Raw genomic sequence first — 26,014 nt, 5'->3', positions numbered from 1 at the left:
GAGTGCCAGGGGCTTCCTTGTGGATCTGTTCAAGTGGATATTAAACATTTGTAGATAAACACTCTTCATAACTACAGTGTTTTTATGGTGGCATTACCAAACTGCGTTTTTTTTCCATTGTATGAAAAAATCTGACTCAGGCTGACAGTAGTTAAAATCAATGGTGTTAAATGCACTTCCTGCAGAGTGGCCACACATTTGTCTTCAGTAAAGAATTATCCAGTTGTTCCGATGGGAAGGGAATGTAAAATCGTTTGGATTTATTCAACCCAAATGCTGAAACTTTGAGTGGGTATGTATTTTGAGTCTGAACACTTTGGGCATTATGGCTAGTACTCTTTGCAAAAAAAAAAAAAAAAAAGGTTTACATCAATTTGACCTCAAAACAAAACAAATACAAACGCAGGGACCCTCTAGAACTGTGGTTTTAAAACATGATCCTGGGAACCCACTGTGTATGCTGGTTAATGTCCCTATTATAGTTGCAACCTGTACTTGTAATGTGCTGGCGATTGTTCTTAAATAGACAATGTCTCCTGAAGGATAACTCTTAAGGTCATGTGATGTCAGATATAGCTCTGTAAGCCATAAAGAATAAATGTTCTGTATTTACATCCTAAGACTTTTCATCAGTTAGATCAACTAATGCTTTCATTTTCTGTAATATTCTGTGCGATAAATGACAAATGAAGAATATAGATTGACGGGTGAAATCATTGGGCTCCTCACTGTGGAAAGTGTGGTCACCTAGTCACCAAAATTTAGCCATTTGTGAAAAACAACAATTTTTATATTTTATTAATGATCATTTTTAATAACAGAGCCAATTACACTGTATTATGTTTAAATAAGTGAACGTACGAAATTATGTCAGAATGTAAACTCATTTTTGTCAACTTTAGCTGGACAGGAAATACCTGTAGGCCGTGATGCAAACCAGCATACATACCAGGACCGAGTGTGAAAAGCATTGTTACAGGAGTTGCGTTTAACACCTGCATAGACGAGGCCTGGGTCAAAATGTGTATTAGTTTTGGATTCAAATACTATTCTGTGCTCTGTTGATCTTGCCTGGTGTAACTGAGCCAGCTGATATGACCAGAAGGCAGAGTTTGCACTTTTTGAGCGTATTTCATTGGTTCCAATGCACCAGACAAGATCAGTAAAGCGTAGAAAAGTATTTGAATCCAAAACAAATACGTATTTGACCCAGGTCTGGCGTAGACAGAGAGCTTTCTGTTTATCACTGGCTCTTACTCTTCATGTGGTACAGAAACAAAAAGGTATAGCTACTATCATTACTATAGTTGATCAAAAATGTCTCGTCGTATTAACTAAGGACACCCTTGGGCACTTTGTCAACCAGCCTGGTAAATGTGTTTTTATGAAATAAAAATAAAAAATAAACGATTGACCAAGGTGTCGTGTTGTTTTCATGTCACCATCGCTGTCACCATGACGACGACCAAAAACGTGAATGGTGTTTTTGGTAATGCACACATGCTAAAACTGCTTAGGCTTACAAGCAGTATAGGACGAGGAAACCCTTTAAAGCCAGAAACAATGTGTCCGACCCATGTATTTCAGGTCTGTTTACATTCAAACACACCTCAGATTAAGTGGATATAATAGTCGTTGTGAATTAAGCCACTTTTATCGTATATCTTGGCTTGTGCAACATTTTATTAGGCTTTAAAGATACAATTGATGCAACCACATGTCGCTAGATTGGAGATTATGAAATTATGCTCCAAACTGGACACTCAATTCATACCGGTTTGTTAGCATTATTAGGCACTGGTGGCCCATTAGGAACACCTACATGTAACCTGTATTAGGAACTGATCTCAGGAACGTACATTTTCACATAAATTCTACATTTGCTTTGCTTGACATGCCAGGTAAGTCCATTCGCCGATGTTTCACAGGTGAGCTCGTTGAAGGGGAATGTGATCTGCACTTACCCTACGCCATTTTGAATCTTTGGCGGGACATTTCAGCATTTTTGGCTTTGTCACTTATTTATTTATTTATTTATTTATTTAGTGTATGTGTTTGTTTGTAAAGGAAGTTTTGATTCGTCTCTGGCTCCTGATTGTTGTTCCTTTCCTGAAAACCCCTGGACAGATGATGGCTGCGTTGGGTGAACCCGTTTGCCGTTGTTGTCTGACTCAGACTCTGGTGGATGATTTCCTTTACGGCCCCATTACCCTTTGTGTACACGATGACATATTTTTGGATTCTTCTGCGATCACTCATTATTACTGTTTTTGGTGCACCTTAAATGAACTTCCGAGAAGAACCCAAGTGAAGAACCACGCACAGCTAAGCGTACTGCACCTGCATCGATGGGCCTGCACATGGGCTGGCCATGTAAGATGACGGCAGAAATCCTGGTGAGTCGTCTACCTTTCACGTTTTGGGTTTATCTCACCACAACTGCCTTGAGTATTTTCCTTCTCAGTCACACACAATCACTGCTGGGTTAGGCTCACCTCTACCCTGTAAAGTTCTTTGTGTTATAAGCACGGGTTTATATAGGCTGGGCTGTAGGCCTTAGCTATTGCCTACCAAAGCACAGCTCATGTTGTAAAGCTTTTGATAAATTCAGTGTTGGCAAGCAGGGACCTTTCCATCGTTTAGCGTCAATGGCTGTTGTATGTTTTGTGTGTTTAATTTCTCTTTCTAAAAACTACGAGCGAATGAGGCAGTTTTGTTGCCGTTTTTGTGAAGAACATTTTGGTTTACAATCGCAATCTCACTTCCCTAGCCATTATGCTACACTGCCTTTTTCAGCTCTTGGAATCATCTGCATTATACTACTGGCATCCAAAGTGACTTCCAATGTGAGGACGAGTGCATAAATCAGGCTTTAAGAGCAGCGGTAACACTGGAATTGGGGAGGTAAATTCTCAGAGACCACAAATGTGGAAAATCTAGAATAGACTGCACACTAGTTCAGCCTGTTAGGGAAAATAAAAAGAGTGAGATTTGCCACAGCGCATTAAATGAAAATGAAAACATCAGTTGTCTGTGCACTCATCTGACTGATTAAAGTCATTAAAATTAATGGGGAATATTAATGATTTGAATATGAAGATCTGTTTCTGACATAATGTGGCATTAAAAGGGTAAAGCACCCCTCATTAGACAATAAGAGTTCTAATTAAAAACAATAACCAGCTCTTTTTACTTCAGGAACAAAAAAAAAAGAAAGACTTAATTAAGGATGGGATAAAAATCAGCGTGCACAGGAGTTCCTCGGGACCAGGGTAGGGGACTGCTGGGGTGCAGTGCAGTACTGGTCCAGTGTAGTACTGGTGCAGTGTAGTACTGGTCCAGTGTAGTACTGGTGCAGTGCAGTACTGGTTCAGTGTAGTACTGGTCCAGTGTAGTACTGGTGCAGTGCAGTACTGGTGCAGTGTAGTACTGGTGCAGTGTAGTACTGGTGCAGTGTAGTACTGGTGCAGTGCAGTACTGGTGCAGTGCAGTACTGGTGCAGTGTAGTACTGGTCCAGTGTAGTACTGGTGCAGTGCAGTACTGGTCCAGTGCAGTATTGGTCCAGTGTAGTACTGGTGCAGTGCAGTACTGGTCCCGTGCAGTACTGGTGCAGTGTAGTACTGGTCCAGTGTAGTACTGGTGCAGTGCAGTACTGGTCCAGTGTAGTATTGGTCCAGTGTAGTACTGGTGCGGTGCAGTGCAGTACTGGTGCAGTGCAGTACTGGTACAGTGTAGTACTGGTGCGGTGCAGTGTAGTACTGGTGCAGTGTAGTACTGGTGCAGTGTAGTACTGGTTCAGTGTAGTACTGGTGCAGTGCAGTACTGGTGCAGTGCAGTACTGGTGCAGTGTAGTACTGGTCCAGTGTAGTACTGGTGCAGTGTAGTACTGGTGCAGTGTAGTACTGGTGCAGTGCAGTACTGGTCCAGCGCAGTACTGGTCCAGCGCTTCCTGCCGTGTTTACTGGTTCATTAGGTGCCGCTGGAATGAACTTCCTCATGTGAGGGCGATTAAATTCGGTCTAAATCTGAACTGGGTGGAAATTCTTCAAAGGCGACCTGCAGATATTGTACACAGTGATATAAGCGCCGTTATTTTTTTAGTGTAAATCAAAATGATTGTCCTTGATATCTGTTCTTAAATGAATGCCATTTGTTAGGGTGTGACTGTTTCTTGATATCTTCATAATAACTGGAAATTTACACACAAAACATAATCACTGGGATTTTATCAATTCAGAAGTTTAGTAGCAAAAACTTTATTTAAATACAACTGTGTACTTTACAGAACTTATTCAGCACTCAGTATAATGTGGGTACAAAACGCACAACTAAATAAATAAAAACGGTATAAAAACATAAAACAGGAAGTGGGGATAGTAGTGACTTAACTATCATACGTGCATATTGTATAAATATATAGCTGTCCTCCACTGCGCAGGGTGGTGGTGGTGGGCCATAAAATAATTTTAAGAATGGAATGCTAAAGTGGAATATGTGCCTGGAAAAGCTCCTTCCTTGCGTCTCAGTTTTACCAGAAGTCTTCATCAGGATCGTCGTGTGAGAACGCGGCGATACTGAAACACACACAGGCGTACTGTGAGGGACAGAACGTGGTTCCCATGACGACGATGAAGACGAGCTCCGCTCACAGAACTCTGTTGCGTTTGCGTTCAAACAGAATCACATCCAGCCAGCGCTCTGAATTTGCCATACACAACACATGCACACATAGAAACACACACACGAAAGCACGAGTGCAGACGCACACACACACACAAACACACACAAAAGCATGCACGCACGCACACACACACACACACACACACAAACACACACACGAAAGCACCAGTGCAGACGCGCACACACACACAAACACACACAAAAGCATGCACGCACGCACGCACGCACACACACACACACACACACACAAACACGCACACGAAAGCACCAGTGCAGATGCACACACAAACACACACACGCACGCACACACACGCGCACGCACACAAACATGCGCACGCACGCACGCACGCACGCACGCACACACACACACACATACCTGTTATCTTTCTCGTCGGACAGAATTTCCGCCTCTGGGCTCCCCTCAGTTTCCTCTTTCTTTGGACTCTGAAAGAAAAAGCGAGTTTGTCACACGCAGGCGGCTCCTCAGACCCGCTTCCCTCAGAGCCCCCAGGAGGGCGGGGCATCGCGGCGTAGCGCGGACTGACCTTTCCCTCCATCACCATCCTCATGTACTTCTGGAGGGGGTCCTCCTGGCCCCTCTTTTCCACCGGTCCCACTCCCAGCTCTTCCCTCTCCTCCTCTGTTCGCTCGCCCCCTTCCTCAGACACCACTTCCTGTTCCTGCCGCAGCTCCTCCCTCTCCCCGTCCGTCCGCTCGCCCCCTTCCCCGGGCACCACTTCCTGTTCCTGCCGCTGCTCTTCCAGGCGCTGGGAAGGAGAGAACGGTAAGAGCAGCGCTGTTACTGCTGCGAGCGGCGGGAGTGGTGCATTGTGGGAGTGGTGCATTGTGGGAGTGGTGCATTGTGGAAGCGGTGCATTGTGGGAGCGGTGCATTGTGAGAGCGGTGCATTATGGGAGCGGTGCATTGTGGGAGCGGTGCATTGTGGGAGCGGTGCATTGTGGGAGTGGTGCATTGTGGGAGCGGTGCATTGTGGGAGTGGTGCATTGTGGGAGTGGTGCATTGTGGGAGTGGTGCATTATGGGAGTGGTGCATTATGGGAGTGGTGCATTGTGGGAGTGGTGCATTGTGGGAGTGGTTACGCTCGGACTCCCACCTTCTCCTGCTCCAGCCTATCCAGCTCCCTCCCCTCCCGCTCCATGGCTTCCTCTCTCTCCTGCTGTCTCTTCTCCTCCCTCCTCCTCCTCTCCAGCTCCCACTGCATCTCCTCATCCTCCTCTTCCTCTCTGTGGGGTCCACTGCCCGCCTCCTCAGGGGACTGATGCATTTCTGAAAGAGAGAAGATCCCAGTGTACAAGCTGAAAGCAGGCGGTAGCCAGAACTGAACCTGGTGTGTGTGTGAGTCTGTGTACGTGTGCGTGTGTATGTGTGTGTGTGTGTGTGGGGGGGGTATATTTATGGGGTGGATGTGCGGGACAGTCACTCACCCTGCTGATGTACTGAAGGGGACCCCACTGTTTCTGGGGGGGTGGCACTGCGCACACGCGGGGATGTTGGGGAGACTCTCCCCTCACGCTGGGATGTTGGGGAGACTCTCCCCTCACGCTGGGATGTTGGGGTAATACTCCCCCCACGCTCTGGCTCTTCAGCAGGCTGATTCGCCAGGTCTTGAGGCAGCTCTGGAATGTGGGCGGGGCCTAGAAGGAGAGCACAACAATGAATCTGTACTTCCTGTAATAACAAACGAGGGACAGACTGAGAACCCAGAGTCAGGCAGAGATGCACAGCTTTCACCAGGACCAACCAGGGCCCAAAAACATAGTGTCCAAAAATCTAATTCACAAGCCAGAGCCAGAAATGATTTCATTATTTTGCATGTATCACATGCAGGCTGATACAATATTGTACATAATAACATTTAAATAATAACAATTAAAATATTCATTTAAGATGATAACAATATGAACACAACCATGGCCCTGTATCACAAAGCAGGATTACTGAGTTAGCTGGATAAGTCTGCTGAGTAAAACCTGGAACCCTCCAAAATCTAGAACAAAGAAGTAAAAAAGAGCTGTTCCGGGTTTTACTCCGTGCAGTTATCCAGCTAACCCGGTAATCCTGCTTCCTAAAATGGCCCCCGGTCTCAAGAAACTGATCACTGCGGAACAGAATTGTTTGCAGAACAGCAAGCCTGCGATGCAGCACGGTGTAAAACACACAGTGTAAACTGCACAGTGTAAAGCACACAGTGTTAAACACACAGTGTAAACTGCACAGTGTAAAGCACAGTGTAAAATGCACAGTGTAAAGCACAGTGTTAAACACACAGTGTAAACTGCACAGTGTAAAGCACAGTGTAAAGCACAGTGTAAAATGCACAGTGTAAAGCACAGCTGTTTAACCCAGCGGCCCACAGGCCTCAGTCTCTCAGACGGGAGGGTCGTCTTGGAAACGCGAGCGCTTGAAGGGACGGGGAAGGCGTTGAGTGCATGCGGCTGTTTTTTTTAACAGGTGTGCTCAGGTGTGATTAGAGAAGTCCCGCAGGCGTCTGGGAAGCGCTCAGGTGTGGTCAGGAAGCGTTGCATGCTGGGAGCGCGGGAGCGCGTGTCATCGTTACCCTCCGTCCTACAGAGCGAGCTTCTGCCGCTTTCGCCAGGCGGCGGCTATAAATAGACTCCCCGCTTATAGGCCAGAGAGGATTACAGCACCGCACAGCGTCACTTCAATTATCGTCCAAGTCCGAGCAGGGAGGAGGGGGGGAAAAAGAGCACACACAGAACGAACAAAGATACCGCAACTGAAAAGTGCAAATTGCGGAAATGTGTGCTTGAGTTAATCGACCGATTATTACAGCAGAAGCAGATTATTGTAGGACAGGTTCTATGAGCTGGTGTTCAGTAAATGTGAATTGTTTAATTGTGTGTGTGTGTGAGTGTGTGTGTGTGTGAGACAAAGAGACAGAGAGAAAGTAAGTGAGAGAGAGCAGAGAGAGGGACCTTGGATTTGCTCTGCCACGATACTAGACTTAACCACCTTTATTTAAACAGAGCAGGACAATGAGAACCAAGTTCTCTTTAACACATTTTCGCCCAGTGACGTGGAGCTTTTGGCTGTTCCACAGTCCGGATTAAAATCCGCAGGGGATCGAGCCTTTGCCATAATGGCCCCTAGGATCTGGAACAGCCTTCCATACAATATCAGGTCTGCTGATACAGTCTCTCCTTTTAAAAACTAGCCTCAAAACCCTTCTTAACAAAACCGCCTTCTGTAATGACTGATTGGTAGTTGCTGTATTTTTTTCTTTTAATTGTTGGGTCTCAACGCTACTGGCTTATCATTCGCTTTTATTTTGTTTTATTATGTTGTACTTCCACTGCGCATAGTTCTTCTATTTTATTCATTGCGTTTTAATATTGCCTTTTTTAATCTTTATTGCAATTTTATTTGCTGTTCGTTCTTCCCTTTTATGTGCTTTTATTGAGCTTTTTATTTTATTGTAATTTTAAAACTTATTTTTATCTGCTTTGGAAAGCACTTCATGCTCTTTGCTTGAAAGATGCCATATAAATAACAAATAACATTTATTATTATTGTGTAGATGAGAATTAAATTCTCTGAGTAAGTATAGACCCAATATGGCTCCTCCTGACTCAGAAAGTGCCCCTCAGCACAGTGCATGGACCCCTCTCCTTCATTATTTACCACCTGCCTTGGGGGAAATGCCTTCTGTTCTGGTTCACTATTCATTTTCCTGCTCCTGCTGTCACTCTGACGATATTTCTCTGGTTTATGGCAGATATCCGCATTGTATATTAATAGTTCCTTTAAATTAAACTGAGCGTTGGTTCATGAAGCACAATTTTTATTAGGCCTGTCTCTGATGTAGATGAACTACAAATATGATGGCACCACAAAATACAATTTGAATTTTATCTTCGGGTTCACTTGTTCTGGTTGAAACTGAATTGGTTGCCAGATTGAATGGGTTGCCAGGCCTGGCTTCATCCCTCCCTCTCTTTGGAAACGTATGTTAAATGATAACAGGACACCCCTTCAAGTCCTCAGTCTCGCTCAAGGAAACACAGGGTTGAGTACGTGCCTTTATCATTTCCTGTTTCCGACCGCCTCACCTTACAATGGGATGGTAAATGGTAAATGGACTGCATTTATATAGCGCTTTTATCCAAAGCGCTTTACAATTAATGCCTCTCATTCGCCAGAGCAGTTAGGAGTTAGGGGTTAGGTGTCTTGCTCAAGGACACTTCGACATGCCCAGGGCGGGGTTTGAACCGGCAACCCTCCGACTGCCAGACAATCGGTCTTACCTCCTGAGCTATGTCGCCCCTACATGGGATATCTCAGCTTGGAGTCCTGACCTTGAAGTCCTGATTTTGTGCCTGCCAGTTCAAAGTACTGACATGTACAAAATCATGAGAACACATAACCCCTACCATGCACAAGAGTCAGCGGCTTCCTGTAAAATCCTACAGACACTGTGGGGTAGCATCTACTCACTAGTACTAACTGGGAAAAATTCCCCAAAATTCCCAAAGAAAGTTTCTGGGAATTTATCAGAAATCCTGTCCCTTTGCAACCCTAACTATCACTAAATTTTAAAGCACTCAACTGACTTTCACCACGTAATTTAAGTGACTTGCTGCAGGTCTGTGCGTCTACTACAGTAGGTGAGCCTTTACCTCCAATACCAGCCCAATTCACCGTGCCTAAAACTAATCTTCACTCACAGGGGGGACAGAGCTCACGGTCCCGTTGCCCACAAACAGATTTGAGACTCTCACCCCAGATTTGAGATTATAAGAACAGATTTGAGATTGAAAGAACGGAACATTGAGACTACAGGAACATTGCCCCTTCCAATGAACACTGTGATTGTCCAGACTTGCTTTTATTACTTTATCACCTTTGTTTTAATCTATTTCTGAGGGCTTTGTTTTTGTTTTACTCACCCACAGGGGTTTATATAGATGTTTGCGTGCCATTTAGTTTTTTTAATTTAAGAAAAAAATCAGTTTTAATGCACTCTTATCTGACTGACCTGATGCTTTATTTTATTGTAGACAGTGTGATTTATGCATAGCAACCTTGGGTTTTAGGATGTCATTACTCAAAATACAAAATATTTTTTCAACAAATACAATTTCCTTATCACTTTCTTCTTGATAAACAGCAATGGAAAAATTCCCAAGGTTACGACCAGTGTGGCAGACTTTCTCATATAATGAAAATCAACTGAGCGGATTATTTAACATAGCTATGATTGGTTACGATTATTTCATCAACAAATGATTTTAAAAAAACGTTGAAATAGTTACACTTTGAACAGCAATATTATTTATAAAAGTTAAATAAGGCGATATATTCTTATTATTTAACTTTTATAAGTAATTATTGTTCAAAGCGTGACTGTTATGTTAGGTTTCGTAGTCGCATGCAGTTCTGTCACCTGTGAAGAGATGACCTGCCTCTGGAATTTTACCTGAAGACGAAGCAGATTAAGTTTTGTAGATGACCGTGTGATACAGCACACACGCTCTGCGCTGAGAACGACCCTGTGCCTGCATTCTACCGAATTGCATTCTGGGCCACGGCAGCGGAATGTTAATATTTCACACAGGTACACAACGCGCCTCGCAGGAAAGGACGATTACCTTGCGAAGGCTCCGTGAGATCGTCCAGAGTTATTTTCTCAGGAGGCGAGGGCGAGGACCCTGAGCTTGACGCCACTTCCTGCGCCTTCTGTGAGCTGAGAGCGCAAACAAAGACGGCACAGGTGACATTCCGCGTTCGGTCTTCACAAGGATACATCGCAATACGCTCCGCAGCTGTGTAGACAGGACCGGTGGGTACACCCACGAACGCCTGAAATATCAGACCTACCTTCAAAGCTGACACATGCCCGTCAGATATGTGAACCACTAAGCATCCTAACCAAACACACCCTGGAAGGTGGGGGGAAATGCTTTCATTTACCATCTGCTTGTGTGCTCGGGAGTTTCATTTGGGGGTGGCGTTACAGAAACAACAAATATACAGCATAAGGAATTCCACTAATATTATGTATCCAGTGTGGATCCTCAGAATCCCCATGCAGTGTGAGTGTGTTTTACTATTTTGGTGTGGACTTTGACCTGTTTGCACACCGTCCATAAGAGGACCCCCCCCCAGACAAAATTCATGGTCCCCACAAGGGCAACCATTGGAAATAAGAGAAAATTATATCTATCACAAATTTCTTGAAAATCTGGTGAAGTTCCCAGAATATCGTGTTTCCTGCGTGTGTGTGTATGTGTGTGTCTGTGTGTGTGTGTGTGTGTAACTGTGTGACGGTGGGTGCGTCCGTACCCGATTGGCCCTCGGGCCGTGCTCTTCAGGGCGGGGCTTCCAGGCAGGCTACTGGAGGACGACGCGGCCACGCCCGTTTCGCTGTGAGGTATGGGCGACAGCTGCCTCTCGGGGGACAGGCCGCGAAACGTGACAGGAGAAGACTGCGCGTCTGGCGACCACAGAGACGGAGAAACACCGTTAACTTTACAGATTTTCAGAAGGCTTTTTTTACCAGAGGTGGAGAGAGTCCAGGGGTCAGAAATTGAAAGTCCTGCCAGGTGTCTCTTCCACCCGTGAACTCAGCCAGCTGAAATCACTCAATTCAATGTCCTGGCTGAACACCAGCAAATCCTGGTGGTTTGAACAAAAATACTGGGGAGGACTTGTACTTTCTGAACCTGGATTTTCCGTCTCTGGTTTTTATAGATGCTAACAAGTCCTGTGGGGCAACTAAACAAACTGAGCAAAACCATAAAGCAAGTAAAACTAGCACCTCGACTTCGGTAGAAAGCCATATTGGGCCTACATTAGACACTTTACACACGAAAGGGCATGTGTAAAGGTAAACTGCTTCAGTTGTGTACATTAGCACTTGTACCAATTGTGTGAGGCTTGGAGTCTTAAAGTGTCCGTGTACGTGTGAGTGTGCATGTGTTTGTGCGTTTGTGTGTGCACATGTTTGTAAGAGTGTGTGTGCGTGTGTTTGTGCATTTGTGTGTGCACATGTTTGTAAAAGTGTGTGTACGAGTGTGTGTGCATGTGTTCGTGCATTTGTGTGTTTGTGTGTGTGTGTGTGTGTGTGTTCAGCTTGCACAGCACCTTCCTCTGCGGCGTATCTGATCAGCCTCTTGGCGATGGAGAGGGGCGTCGACGACAGACGCCTGGGAGGGGAGGAGCCAAGCTCGGGAGACTGGGCCTCGAACGGCAGGCTGCTCCCGTAACCGGGCAACAGGGACGGGGGCGGCGGCTCCTGGGCGAACGTGACCCTGGTCTGCGGGGCGTGGCCCGGGGCGTGGCCCGGGGCGTGGCCCGCGGCGGCTCTGGGGCGGTGCGGGGGCCGCTGCTGAGGCGGGGGCGGGGGTGAGAAGGTGCGGGGCGGCTGGATGCCGGACACCGCCGCGCGGAGCGCCCTCTGCTGGTAGCTGCGGTACGCCTCCTCCAGAGACTCCGCCTCCTTCTCCAGCTCCCGTATGCGGGCCTTGGCGCCGGCGACCAGCTCGGTGTCGGAGTCCGAGGAGGCGGAGCGGGCCCACTGGGGCCGGCGTCCCGGCCCGTACGGGTCGTCCTGGGCCCGGCTCCTCAGAACCGCCGGGTCCACGTAGATATCCGGGGGCACCAGCCTGTCGGGGGCCAGGTCCAGCACGGAGCGGTCCACCAGAGAGGGCTTAGGGCAGCGGAGCACCTCGTTCTCCAGGGCTGCTCCAGTTAGAGACCGGAGAGAGGGAGAGGACAGAGAAAAGCACGTGAGTGTGAGAGAGAGAGAGAGAAGAGGAAACTGAGTGTTTTGAGTGCAGGTGAAAGGGTAACAGGAGGAGACTTGGCGAAGGGGCTGCGTACCCAGCTGCGTCTGTCTGAGCTGCATCTTGACGTCCTCTGCGTGGGACGTCACGCGCTGCGTCCTCTCCTCACACTCCGCCAGCTGCGCCTTCAGCTGGGCACAGCGCTCCGCCTGGACAGGAGGACAAATGACCATGCTAGTGTTCTTAATGACCGTGCTAGTATTCCAAACGAACATGCTAGTGTTCCGAATGACTGTGCTAGTGTTCAGAATGACCGTGCTAGTGTTCAGAATGACCGTGCTAGTGTTCAGAATGACCTGCTAGTGTTCAGAATGACGTGTAGTTCCGAATGACTGTGCTAGTGTTCTGAATGACTGTGCTAATGTTCAGAATGACTGTGCTAGTGTTCCGAATGACTGTGCTAGTGTTCCGAATGACTGTGCTAATGTTCAGAATGACTGTGCTAGTGTTCAGAATGACTGTGCTAGTGTTCCGAATGACTGTGCTAATGTTCAGAATGACTGTGCTAGTGTTCAGAATGACTGTGCTAGTGTCAGATGACGCGTGTTCCAATGACTGTGCTAGTGTTCCGAATGACCGTGCTAGTGTTCAGAATGACCGTGCTAGTGTTCAGAATGACTGTGCTAGTGTTCCGAATGACTGTGCTAGTGTTCAGAATGACCGTGCTAGTGTTCCAAATGAGCGTAGCCGAGGCTGTGGTGGTAAAGATGCAGGATTGTGTTCTCACCTCGGTTTGCAGCTGCACTTGCAGGAGCTGCTTCTGGTTCTCAAAGTCCTCCTCATCCAGCCTCCTGGCGTTCTGCACCCTCCTGAGCTCCGTCTGCAGCACCAGCTGCTCCTTCGAGGGCTTGCTGAGGTCTGCGGACCGGCCAATCACAACGCAGCTCAGGACAAGAGGTAAAACAACCAGCATTCTGGCCGATCACAACACAGCTCAGGACAGAGGTAAGACAACCAACGTTCCGGCCAATCACAACACAGCTCAGGACAGAGGTAAGACAACCAACGTTCCGGCCAATCACAACGCAGCTCAGGACAACAGGTAAAACAGCATTGAAATACTTTTTATTACCAGCTGGAAATAGCAAGAGATTAGCTGTGACCCAGTTCCCAGAGAAAATATGGGAGTGTGAATATATTATTAGATTCCCTATAAATTATGAATATAGCTGTTTTTTGCCCTGCGCCGTGTGCAGTGGCAGAGTTAAAGACTCTAATAATGTATTAATTTTCTATGTTCACTCAGTAGCAGGTGAAATGACTGATACAGTGTTTTGTTGTTGAGGCAGGAGAAATAAATCATAATTCATATGCCCTGAATCTGAATTTAAATTGTGTGCCAGAGACACAGAAGCGGATGGTGGAGATCGGTTCTCCATCAGGAGCAGGGGGGCGGCTGGTTCTCACTGGTCCGGAGGTGGTGGTTCTCCTCCTGCGCCTCCTCCAGGGTCTTCTTGAGCAGGCGGAGCTGAGCCTGAAGCTCCACCCTCTCCCTTTTGAGCGTTGGGTAGTCCCTGGCGGCCTCCAGCCTCTCCTTCAGCAGCTCGTTCTGCTGAGTGAGCAGAGACACCTGTGCCACCGCGGTGTCCAGGGCAACCTGCGAACGCAGTCACATGCTCAGCCCTGACCGCTTAGCCCCGCCCCCCGAGGAGGGACACTCCCACCACTTTCAGTGACCTGTCCATCACTGGCATCACAAAAAAATGTTGTACGTCCATGTCTAAGCACTTTAATACCCAATGACAAAACAACAATGATTGGTAAAAATTCCCATAAGTCCAAATCATAATGCGGTGTTGATAATGGTTTTTGACATGGAAGGCTTTTGCAGTTTACACTGTTCGTCAAGAAGCTGCATGGAGGTGTGACCTAAACGATGGCCGGTCTGGCCCTTTGGTGAAACACGCAGCTGCAGCACACGAGCACGCAAACGGACCTGCAGTCTCTGCAGCTCGGCGCAGGCCTGCCTGTGCTCCTCTGCCTTCGCCGAGACGGAGGCGGCTTCCTTCTGCAAGCGGACCTTCTCCTCTGCGCAGGGAAGGAGGGAGGGGCAGACGGTGAGTGACAGCTTCCTGCAGCGCTGCAACACTACTATACTGCTCATTTGAGCTTAGCACAGAAACACTGCTCGTTTGAGCTTAGCACAGAAACACTGCTCGTTTGAGCTTAGCACAGAAACACTGCTCGTTTGGGCTTAGCACAGAAACGTCAGGAGACGACAAAAAAGGGATAACGTCACACCTTTATTTCTCCTCTCGTCCTCTGCGACTTTTTGGGTTCTCTGGAGATATTCTTCTTTCAGGTCCAGCTGATATCTTAAGAAAAGAGAATGAAAGAATCGCCGTTTTCTTGTGAAAAGAAGAAAATCGCCCTCGGGCGAAATAAGAGAAATGCACCTGTCGATTTTCGTACTGGTTAGAACTGAGAATGCTTTGTGAACACTGACTGATTGCAGAGTACTCTGCATATCTGCATACTTCCCAGCATGCACTACTGTGGAACCCCCAGTCTGCACTTCAAAATTGGCATACTGAAGCACAACTTTTATCAAAGTTATGACAATTGTGAAACTTTCCTGTTACTGAACACTGACAATGTCATAAATATAAGGGCTGCATTTCATGTTACTGGTACGACAATTTAACACGCTGCATTACCAGTAAACCTGCAGAGGTTGAGAGGACAGTGTGTGGACGCTGCTGTTATATTTGTGTCCGGTCCACACGACTGCAGTGGTTTGTCACGGCTGTGTGTGGACTGAGGGCAGGAGGTGTGTGTGTGTCTGTGGAGCTCCAGTCAGAGTGCATCGCTCTAATACTCCCTGACAGCTGGCTATACGCGCCAGATTTACTGACTGTGCAAACGAGGCGATGGAGCCACCGGCAGCTTCTGACTTATTAAATATGCATTCATCACTATCCATACGTCTGAGAGCAGCTTTATGCCTTCACTGAAATGGGTACATCTCAGCTATAATCATCTCTCTTTTTCCCGTTCTTCTTGCTAGAAGTGAATGCTGATGGGTCTCTTTGTTAAAACCACAGAATGGGAGAAATCCCTGCACACCGATGAAGATGAAAATGTGTTGACAACAGCACTGAGCAATTCAACATGATTTAAAAGAATAAGACTGCTGGCGTGCTTTTATTTGCCTACAAACAGGATCAAACGGCCCTCTAGAAACTAACCTGAAATGGTAGGTCTGCATTACTGTATGCATGAATAAATCTGTCTCCACTGCCATCTAGTGCCACCTACTGGCCATTAGAGGTAAAGCGTCCATAGCAATGAAAATGTGTGCTCTGCAGCTCGACCTGGACCTGAGTGCAATGCATCAAATTTAGGTCTGATAGAAGTAAACACGGCTTTTGATATGTTTATCAGCAGGGAGGGGCTCCCATGCTAATCAGAGTGGGCTCGTTCAGTAAATTTGATTTGTTATCCGTGACGCAGGACGGCTGCGGTACCTCGTCAGTTCGTTCTTCAGCTTCTGGTCGTACGTTTCCTCCAGGGTCTTCACGGCCAGCTCTCTACGGCCCAGCAGTTCCTCCATGGCCCTGGCCTTCTCCTGCTGCAGCTTACAGCCCCTGGGTGGCAGACGCACGCACACACACACACACACACACACAGTATGAATATCCAGCCACCGTACCAGCAGAGGTACTCCCGTAACCAACGGCGACCTCCCGCTATCAGGAAGTACACGGGACTAAAGGAGCACGAGGGTTGACCATCTGGTTAGTCTATAAAATCTCTAGAGATGCTGAGAAGGATCACTTTATTGTTGTGGATATGCATTTTAATGGCTTCGATTACACGGACGGCCAAGGTGTAAAACCGCAAATACGTGATTAGAACGTTCTTAACCGAACATTCTAATGCTGATGTCACAATCGCCGCTGGTGACTGAAAGCAACCGAATTTAGAACGCTGAATTAGAATGTTCAAAGGGTTAATTAGAGTTCTTTAATTAGCTCTCTGTCACTGAGATTCCAGGACTTAATTTTCTTACTTTTCAAAAGCTTCAGTCCTCTGCCTCAGATCCACCTCTCTGTTCCGCACGGCATCAATCTCCTTCAGGACCAACTGTCTCTGCATGTAGATCTCCTTCTCTTCAATCTGATGGACAACACAGTCACAGACAAAAGCTGTTCCTTCCGTTTAAGAATCCTCAGCGATTGCACTTGCAACTGTTCATACCTACTGTAGCTTGATACCACAGTAAAGCGTTTATACTTCACAATGTGGAGCGTTAATTTTTAATGTGGTGGCCTAAAATACTGACAGTCAACATCCTGCTGCTTGAAACATAAAGTGCATGTAACTGACACAGCAGTGCCATTAAGAATGAGAATTAAACTCAACACGGCTGCCAGCTGGGGGCAGAGCTGGCCAGCTTTCGCCCATTAAAGCAGGATGACCCGCCCTGTGTGACGAAGCGCTCCAGCGAGCAGTACCTCCTGCTGCTTCTGTAGTCTCTCGATGGCGTTCTTCTCCCTGTTGATCAGGGCCTCCGATTTCAGCTGGTAGGTCCTCTCCAGGTCCCGCCTGAGCTCCTGGATCTCCTTGCGGGATTTCTCCTGCTCCTCCATCTTCATTTTAGCCAGTTCCACATCTTTAAAATGTTGCAGCTGGAAACAATGTCATTATCAGCTTTTCTTTAAAAAAAAATAATAATACTATTTTTTTTTAATAATAAAATTTTGCAAAAAAATTTTTCACACAAAAGGAGGCGCTATTGTGCCTCCCGCTCCTCCTCCTCAGCTGACATCCCCCCCCAGTCCAGAAAGATGTGACACACCTTTGCTTTCACCTCCTCCTGAGCTTGCGCCTCCGCCTCCTTCCTGTACTCCGCGAGCTTCGCCTCCAGGGACTCCCACCTGTCGCCTCTGTGACGAAGGCTGGCGTACTCATCATCGATCATCTGCATCTTCTCCACTGAGCACACAAAAGAGCAGCCATCACAGCTAAACTGGGGACAGGCACGGTCTGCCTCTCTGCACTACTCTGTATGATCTCTCCAATATCACTCGCACGTAATTTTCTGTATAGACTGTTGGCCTGTCCGGGGTGTATTCCCGCCTCTCACCCAATGCATGCTGGGATAGGCTCTAGCACCCCATGTGACCTTGATCAGGGGATGTGAGTGTTACGATATGTGCATATCCGTTACGCCCGTACACTTGCGCCAATAACCAGACTCTGTATCATGTATGATTACAATTATTTATCGGCACACTGATCCTCCACTATTCTGATGTCAATGTCCAGATACCTCGTCATTCACTGTTGTCTGGGCCTCTCAGTACTGTTCTATATGACCTCTCATACTGTTCTATATGACCTCTCAGTACTGTTCTATATGACCTCCTCTAATGACCTCAGTACTGTTCTATATGACCTCTCAGTACTGTTCTATATGACCTCTCAGTACTGTTCTATATGACCTCTCATACTGTTCTATATGACCTCTCATACTGTTCTATATGACCTCTCAGTACTGTTCTATATGACCTCTCAGTACTGTTCTATATGACCTCTCACTACTGTTCTATATGACCTCTCAGTACTGTTCTATATGACCTCTCAGTACTGTTCTATATGACCTCTCAGTACTGTTCTATATGACCTCTCAGTACTGTTCTATATGATCCATCTGTTCTTACCCCGTACTGTTCTATATGACCTCTCACTACTGTTCTATATGACCTCTCAGTACTGTTCTATATGACCTCTCAGTACTGTTCTATATGACCTCTCAGTACTGTTCTATATGACCTCTCAGTACTGTTCTATATGACCTCTCACTACTGTTCTATATGACCTCTCAGTACTGTTCTATATGACCTCTCACTACTGTTCTATATGACCTCTCAGTACTGTTCTATATGACTTCTCTGTACTGTACTATATGACCTCTCAGTACTGTTCTATATGACCTCTCACTACTGTTCTATATGACCTCTCACTACTGTTCTATATGACCTCACTACTGTTCTATATGACCTCACTACTGTTCTATATGACCTCTCTGCACTGTTCTATATGACCTCTCAGTACTGTTCTATATGACCTCTCTGTATTATCATGTAATTTTCCTTTTACGCGACGCGCGGCGTACCGAGGGACTCCCTGTACGGCGGGGAAGAGCTGGTCTGAGTGTCGGCATCGCAGCGCTCTCTCTGCGCGTGATGGTCTGACAGCTCGATGAGCAGCTTCATCAGGAAACCTGTGGACAGAGCCAGGAGTCCGCTCAGCAGAGAACACAAGGGAACGAGACTGGGTGGCACTGTAGTGTAACGGGTAAGGAGCTGGTCTTGTAACCTAAAGGTCGCAGGTTCAATTCCCGGGTAGGACACAGTCATTGTATCCGAGCAAGGTACTTAACCTTACTTAACCTGCATTGCTTCAGTATACATCCAGCTGTAGTGTAATGTAAATGCTGTGTAAAATGTTGTGTAAATTACTCTGGATAAGAGCATCTGCAAAACGCCTGTAATGTAATTACTAAAGGTGGACACAGCACCACGCTGGTTTGGCATGTGCAGTGCACAGGCCCAACATGGTACTTCTACACTGACGGGGAAGCATACCTTTTTGGTTATCATTCTGAATGCTTGATGTCTGTGGGGGGGGGGGATAAAGCAAACATATTAGTGCATCGGACGTAAAAAAAAGCAAATGGAATATTCTGTGGTTAGGTAGCAATGGGAGTAACAGGGTCCAGATTACCAGTGATTTGTATAAGGACGACCGTGGACTGATCTTCATGAGCTGAAGGAGGTCTCTCGTAGAAAACACCTTAAAGGCACAGTACTGTGGTCAGTCTAATGTTCACTGAGAACTGGAAATAAATAACCTCCATTACATCATTATTAAATTAAAACATTTATTTCACTTATTTTTCCCCTCACTTCAACTTACAGTTATTCACGGGAGCAACCATGACAACCTCAGATTAACTGAAGCCAAACATGTAGAGGACTGCATCTGTACTAATGATTACAACTAAAGGCTAATTTATTTACGGTAAGAAGTTCATAAAGATAACGGTCACCCCAGCAAAAAGGATCAGATAGCAACGTGAATCTGTGAAGAAGCTGCAGGTCTCACCTTGTCCTTGTCCAGCCCACATTCTGGGTAGAAAACTGACAATGAGTACTCATAACCTGCCCTTTGAAGATGGTCCACGACCAGACTGTTAGAGGCGGTGACCAGGACCGAGTCTGGTTCCGGTAAGACGGGTCGGACTGGGTACTCTCTGCTTAGGACAGGGTGCTTCAGCTCATGGATCAGCTGGTTCCGAAGCTGAGTCTAAAGAGAAAACAGAAATTCTTCAGGTTTAAGCACCCATACCATGTAAATACAGTCATATGAAGCAAGAAAATGCTGTTCCAGTTGGTGATCAGTATTTTACTTTGTGTTACCCAGTATGATTTAAGGTCATGTTTGAGTTCTAGATAATTGTAAGGCCATGTTAATTCTGAATTTGGAACGACTCTTGTTATGCACGATGTATCTACTAAAACGATTACTGTACATTACTGCTATATACTTATAACTGAACACTGGTTTCAGTTTGATGTATGCAACGTTATCTCACACGTGAAACGCATTTCTACTTTGGTCTCTCAGTGAGCTTGCAGATTTAAAAATATATATATTTCAAATAAAGCGAACAGCGAGCTGTCACACTTGCCTTTAATGTGTCCAGAACACCTCGATTCTTAAACGTCTTGTACAGCCTTTTTCGCATCTCGTCCGGAGAGGTAACCTCCTCTTTAACACCAGACATCCTGCTTGTGATCAACCTATTTTGTACAGTAGCCAACTGTACTTCTTAAATTAAAGTCAGTCAGGTAGGCTAGTTACCAAGTAGACTAATCAGTTACAAACTAACAAACAGAAATTTCCCATGCAATTTCTTGCTGGACGGTTTTAGCAATTATCCGTATTTTAAAACGATGCTTGGTCAGCTGTCTTGGAGCAACAAAACATTGCGAAGAGGATCTCCCGATATTTAAACTGACGGTCTCTTAGTAACTACAGATGACCAATCCCAAGATTATTTTAGTAGTTCTTCCGGGTAATTTTAAGAAGCACGGTTAGGCAACTACCAACAGCAGAGACGAATAAATCTAAATGTGTTCTATACTGTTATGTTTTTCTTTAATAAATTCCTTTTTATTAATTCATTAAGCCAGCAAAACTACTTTATTGAAACAATCGCACATGCAACCATTATATATTTATTATCGCTAACTTTAAGAGTATGGTATGGGCGGGAGTTAAACCGGAAATACATTTAGAAATGTTTTTTTAAATAGTCTTAAAAGCATTACATACATTTGCAAAATAGTACCACATTGTACCAAATATTGCTATTCGTAAATTTTGACGACGTTGATAGTCGATTCGCACGACTATTTAAAAATATAAATTTTATCTTAATGATGTCGTCATCAGTCTGCGTCTGTTGGCGTTTACATAGGGAAGAAGAAAGGGTTCGCCAACGCTAGCTAGGTAGCGAAATATTAAACTAGTAAGTGCATTGGAGCTATTTAGTTGACGTTTTATATTTACATTATGATTTGGTAGAACAGCTAGAATAACTAAGTTGCTGCTGCTATTAAGTTGTAGAGGCAGACCGTCCAAGTTTGCTCACTAATGAGCTGTGTTTTGCGTTTAGCTAACGTTAGCTAGATAGCCTAGCAGGGTGGTTAGTGCAACCTCTTGGTTGAATATCAAACATTTGCATTTCTTCCCTGCGTAATTGACGTTAATATACAAATATTTTGTAAATTTGCAGTTCTGGAAACCGGATACCAAGGATGTCAGGAAGTTTTTACTTTGTCATGGTTGGTCACCATGATAATCCTGTCTTTGAAATGGAGTTTCTGCCAGCTGGGAAATCGGAATCAAAGGTATTTTAGCTAACCTTGTAAGACTGATTTAACATTCCAGTTGTTTCATAAGCAATCCGTAGTAGTAACCAGTTTGTAACCCGTGTCAACACAAAGCCACAATCATTATTTTAGGCTTGTCTCCAAGTTGTTGGAATTGGCCTTGGCCAAGTTTAGTCTCTTGTACATAACAGTAATGGTAACGTTAACTCCTGTGTGTGTCAGCTTTTCATGTGTAAATCCTAATGATTTAAATTTATTGTTTAAATGCTGTACAGTGAGCTGAAGGACATCATATGCACAGGTGTTTGTGTGATTTTTTTTCTTATTCATTAATTTCCTCCGTTTTTTAAAAGGATGACCACCGTCACCTGAACCAGTTCATCGCTCACGCGGCTTTGGACTTGGTGGATGAGAATATGTGGCTGTCCAACAACATGTACCTGAAAACCGTGGACAAGTTCAACGAGTGGTTCGTCTCCGCTTTTGTCACTGCTGGACATATCCTTTTACCGTTGTCAGTAAGCTTCTCTTTTCCCTTATGCACTTATAATTGAGCAAGGGAGTTTGTAACGGCTGTAGTTCAGCACGATCATAATGGCTGAATGAAATACAGTGATGGTCTTGGGTATGTTATCCTTGTGGGCAAGCGTTAAATATTTGACAGTGGCTACTTTACTGTCAACTCAAGCATGTGCTGTCTCAGCTCTTTGAATGAAAACCTGAGGGGGATATTCTGCTTATGGAGAAAGGATTGGTCATGCTGGGCTTCCCCTCAACCCCCCCCCCCCCCCCCCAGGCACCCGTTATTTACTTCATCTTGGAAAAGGAGCCCTCGAAGTGCCGCAAATATGTTGCTTAATTAGTGTATTTAACTCAACTAAAATGTTACTGTCCTCATAAATAAATATTAAAATTAATAGCACAGAAAGCAAAAGGAAAATAATATTTTATACCAGCGCTGTAATGTCCAGTGTGAGATCCATAGTGGGGGAAAAACTGTTGAAAAATTGAGTTTTCTTTTTTTGCCTCAAGATATCATGAAGGGGGTATTGAATGATTAAAGCTTTAAAAAAAAAAAAAAAAAATACGATAATAAAGTGAATTGTTGAATGTGAACAAGAAAAAAATCAAGTCACACATCCAAGACCAGAACTAAGAAACAGTGTGGACCCTGTTACTCTTCCTTAACGTTTTTCTTACATATGAGGCTTATCATGCTCCATGATGTAAGGCAAGAGGACGGAATTAAAAACTTTTTCAACGATGTGTATGATTTATATATAAAGGTAAGTCAGTTTTCTGTGATTTTCCATGTCATGTCTTAGTGGCAGTTGAACAGGCTGTTGGGGTGGCAGTGCTTATAATGGGTAAGGACCTGGTCTTGTAACCTAAAGGTCACAGGTTCGATTCCTAGGTACAACGCAGCTGTTGTTCCCTTGAGCAAGGTGCTTAACCTGCATTTCTTCAGTGTATGTCCTGCTGTAATAGTGGACGCTATAAGTGAATGTGATGTAAATGCCGTGTAAAAGCTGTGTAAGTCGCTCTGGATAAGAGCATCTGCTAAATGCCTGTAATGTTACAGAACAGCGCAAACTGTTGTGCTGTCGAATGGACAGGTAAACCCGAAGATTAAAATCTTTCTCAGATTAAAAAGGTCTGTATTACGTCCTTTTTTTCCCCCTCAGTTTGCTATGAATCCCTTTTATGAGCCGAACGCTCCGATCCGCTCCACCGCCTTCGACAGGAAAGTACAATTTCTAGGCAAGAAGCACCTCTTGAGCTGATCCAAGACGTGGGGAACCCAATGGAACCCAACAGAACCCAACAGAACCCAGCAGAACCCAGCAGAACTGAGAACACTGCAGTGGACTCTTATCTGCTCACTTTTTCTTTTTTCTTTTTCCTTTTTACTCCATTGAGCCCAACTTCCTGTATGCACAGGAAAGTCCTGTTAATAAACCAGCTATTTTCCTCTGCAGTACAGCGTAAAGTGCTTTTGGCTGTTAAATAGTGAGACATTTCAGTTGTGCACTTTTGTCGTGCGCAAACAGCACAAGCTCAGTAGCAAATACTGTAAAAGTCAGGAAAAAGACACTATTAACTCTGCTGTGCCTGTAAAACTGAATATGTCTTTGAGTTGAGTGAAAACACTTTATTAACCAGGGAAATTAAGGCGTTATTGCTTATGCTTGCAGTTCTTGTTGCAGGTATGTTTCGTAAGAACAAGAAATCCAGCTATGTCAGGAGGTGCACTTTCATGTAATTAAAATACATTTTCACTTCAACTTTCTGGGAAATATTTGGGCATTTTGTTGAACAGGCCCAGCTGTATATTTCACCATATATTTATAGCTGTATATTTCACTATATACTTCCCTCCCATGCATACTGTATATAGCATCTAGGAAAAGTCCAGACAATATATGGAAAAAAAAACTAAGAATGTCCCTGTTTTGTGGTGCATCTTTTGTGAGAATCTCAGTGATGAAGCATTATTTATTAATACAAGATTATGCTGTGTATGCTTGCTACCTAAAAGAAGTTAAAATAAATTGTGGAATTCAATTCTCAATAAAATTGAATTAAATTTGACTTATTAAATACACTTGGGAAATTGAGTACTCATTAAAAATAAATGATGTATTTCACACTGTGGACATGTATTTTGTTATTTTTAATGAAAAAATGCTTCTGTGTAAAAACAAGAAATTTGTTTTAATTTCTCAGCCATCTGAATTGAAAAAAGGTATATTTAGAACTAGCGTAGTCTTATGTATTTTTCAATTTACCAAGAAAACACATTTTTGATCATAAATAACTTCAAACTCATTTTAATCAATTTATTTCACCACAATTGCAATACAAACACGATTTCCTATCCATCCGTATAAAGAAAATGCCATTTAGAAATTATTGCCACTTTTCACCCGTTTTGGACATAAGCCTATAGTCTTATATATTTTTCCATTTTCCAAGAAAACACATTTTTGATCGTAAATATCTTCAAACTCATTTTAATCAGTTTATTTCACCACAATTGCAATACAAACATGATTTCCTATCCATCCGTATAAAGAAAATGGCATTTAGAAATTATTGCCACTTTTGACCCTTTTTGGACATAAGCCTATAGTCTTATGTATTTTTCAATTTACCAAGAAAACACATTTTTGATCATAAATAACTTCAAACTCATTTTAATTCATTTATTTCACCACAATTGTAATACAAAAATGATTTCCTATCCATCCGTATTAAAAATGGCATTTAAAAATTATGCCACTTTTCACCCGTTTTGGACATAAGCCTATAGTCTTATGTATTTTTCAATTTACAAGAAAACACATTATTGATCATAAATAACTTCAAACTCATTTTAATCATTTATTTCACCACATTTAATACAAACATGATTTCCTATCATCCGTATAAAGAAAATGGCATTTAAAAATTATTGCCACTTTTGACCCTTTTGGACATAAGCCTTAGTCTTATGTATATTTTCAATTTACCAAGAAAACACATTTTTGATCATAAATATCTTCAATCATTTTAAATCAGTTTATTTCACCACAATTGCAATACAAACATGATTTCCTATCCATCCGTATAAAGATAAGGCATTTAAAATTATTGCCACTTTTCACCCGTTTGGACATAAGCCTATAGTCTTATGTTTTTCATTTCAAAAAAACATTTTGATCTAAATAACTTCAACTCATTTATCATTATTTCACACATGAATACAAACATATTTCCTACCATCCTTAAAAGGCATTTAAAAATATGCCACTTCCCTTTTTGGACATAACTATAGTCTTATTTTTTTCATTTAAAGAAAAACATTTTGATCTAAATACTTCAAACTCATTTTAATCATTTATTCACCACATGCAATACAAACATGATTTCCTATCCATCCTATAAAAATGCATTTAAAATTATGCCACTTTTACCCGTTTTGGACATAACCTATAGTCTATGTATTTTTCAATTTACAAGAAAACACATTTTGATCATAAATAACTTCAAACTCATTTTAATCAGTTATTTCACCACATTGCAATACAAACATGATTTCCTATCCTCCGTATAAAGAAAATGGCATTAAAAATTATTGCCACTTTTACCCGTTTTGGACATAAGCCTATAGTCTTATGTTTTTTCATTTTAAGAAAACACATTTGATCATAAATAACTTCAAACTCATTTAATCATTTATTTCACCACATGATACAAACATGATTTCCTATCATCGTATAAAAATGGCATTTAAAAATTATTGCCACTTTTACCCTTTTTGGACATAAGCCTATAGTCTTATGTATTTTTCAATTTACCAAGAAAACACATTTTTGATCATAAATACTTCAAACTCATTTTAATCAGTTTATTTCACCACAATTGCAATACAAATGATTTCCTATCCATCCGTATAAAGAAATGGCATTTAAAATTATTGCCACTTTCACCCTTTTGGACATAAGCCTATAGTCTTATGTTTTTTCATTTCCAAGAAAACACATTATTGATCAAAATAACTTCAAACTCATTTTAATCAGTTTATTTCACCACAATTGAATACAACATGATTTCCTATC

The 26,014-nt window shown here is 43.8% G+C and overlaps 2 protein-coding genes across 4 annotated transcripts; one reads left to right on the top strand and one right to left on the bottom strand.

The window, feature by feature from the left end:
• Positions 1-4,241: 4,241 nt before the first annotated feature.
• ofd1 (OFD1 centriole and centriolar satellite protein) lies at positions 4,242-20,574 on the bottom strand. Its single transcript, XM_064310192.1, has 22 exons — positions 20,201-20,574; positions 19,621-19,815; positions 19,240-19,308; positions 19,101-19,131; positions 18,629-18,736; positions 17,309-17,445; positions 16,965-17,138; positions 16,520-16,626; positions 15,975-16,094; positions 14,749-14,822; positions 14,444-14,535; positions 13,915-14,104; positions 13,235-13,365; positions 12,545-12,656; positions 11,807-12,403; positions 11,006-11,156; positions 10,312-10,406; positions 6,127-6,336; positions 5,796-5,968; positions 5,227-5,448; positions 5,058-5,125; positions 4,242-4,575 (listed from the first exon to the last, which is right to left on the bottom strand). Exons 1-22 carry the CDS (start codon positions 20,300-20,302, stop codon positions 4,530-4,532), a joined length of 3,204 nt encoding a protein of 1,067 aa, XP_064166262.1. The 5' UTR covers positions 20,303-20,574; the 3' UTR covers positions 4,242-4,529.
• A 290-nt stretch (positions 20,575-20,864) lies between these two features.
• Positions 20,865-24,068, top strand: trappc2 (trafficking protein particle complex subunit 2). Of its 3 annotated transcripts, none has more exons than XM_064310194.1 (5): positions 20,865-21,030; positions 21,317-21,431; positions 21,767-21,915; positions 22,618-22,699; positions 23,099-24,068. In XM_064310194.1, exons 2-5 carry the CDS (start codon positions 21,339-21,341, stop codon positions 23,195-23,197), a joined length of 423 nt encoding a protein of 140 aa, XP_064166264.1. In that variant the 5' UTR covers positions 20,865-21,030; positions 21,317-21,338; the 3' UTR covers positions 23,198-24,068. The 3 variants fall into 3 exon arrangements, with proteins under 3 accessions (XP_064166264.1, XP_064166263.1, XP_064166265.1); XM_064310193.1 differs by having other exon boundaries at positions 20,865-21,049; XM_064310195.1 differs by lacking the exon at positions 20,865-21,030 and having other exon boundaries at positions 21,056-21,431.
• Positions 24,069-26,014: the final 1,946 nt, after the last annotated feature.

Source organism: Anguilla rostrata, chromosome 15 (genome assembly GCF_018555375.3).
Source record: "Anguilla rostrata isolate EN2019 chromosome 15, ASM1855537v3, whole genome shotgun sequence".
Lineage (NCBI taxonomy): Eukaryota > Metazoa > Chordata > Actinopteri > Anguilliformes > Anguillidae > Anguilla > Anguilla rostrata.
The sequence above is the reverse complement of the archived record's forward strand: the minus strand, read 5'-3'. Positions and strand labels throughout refer to the sequence as shown.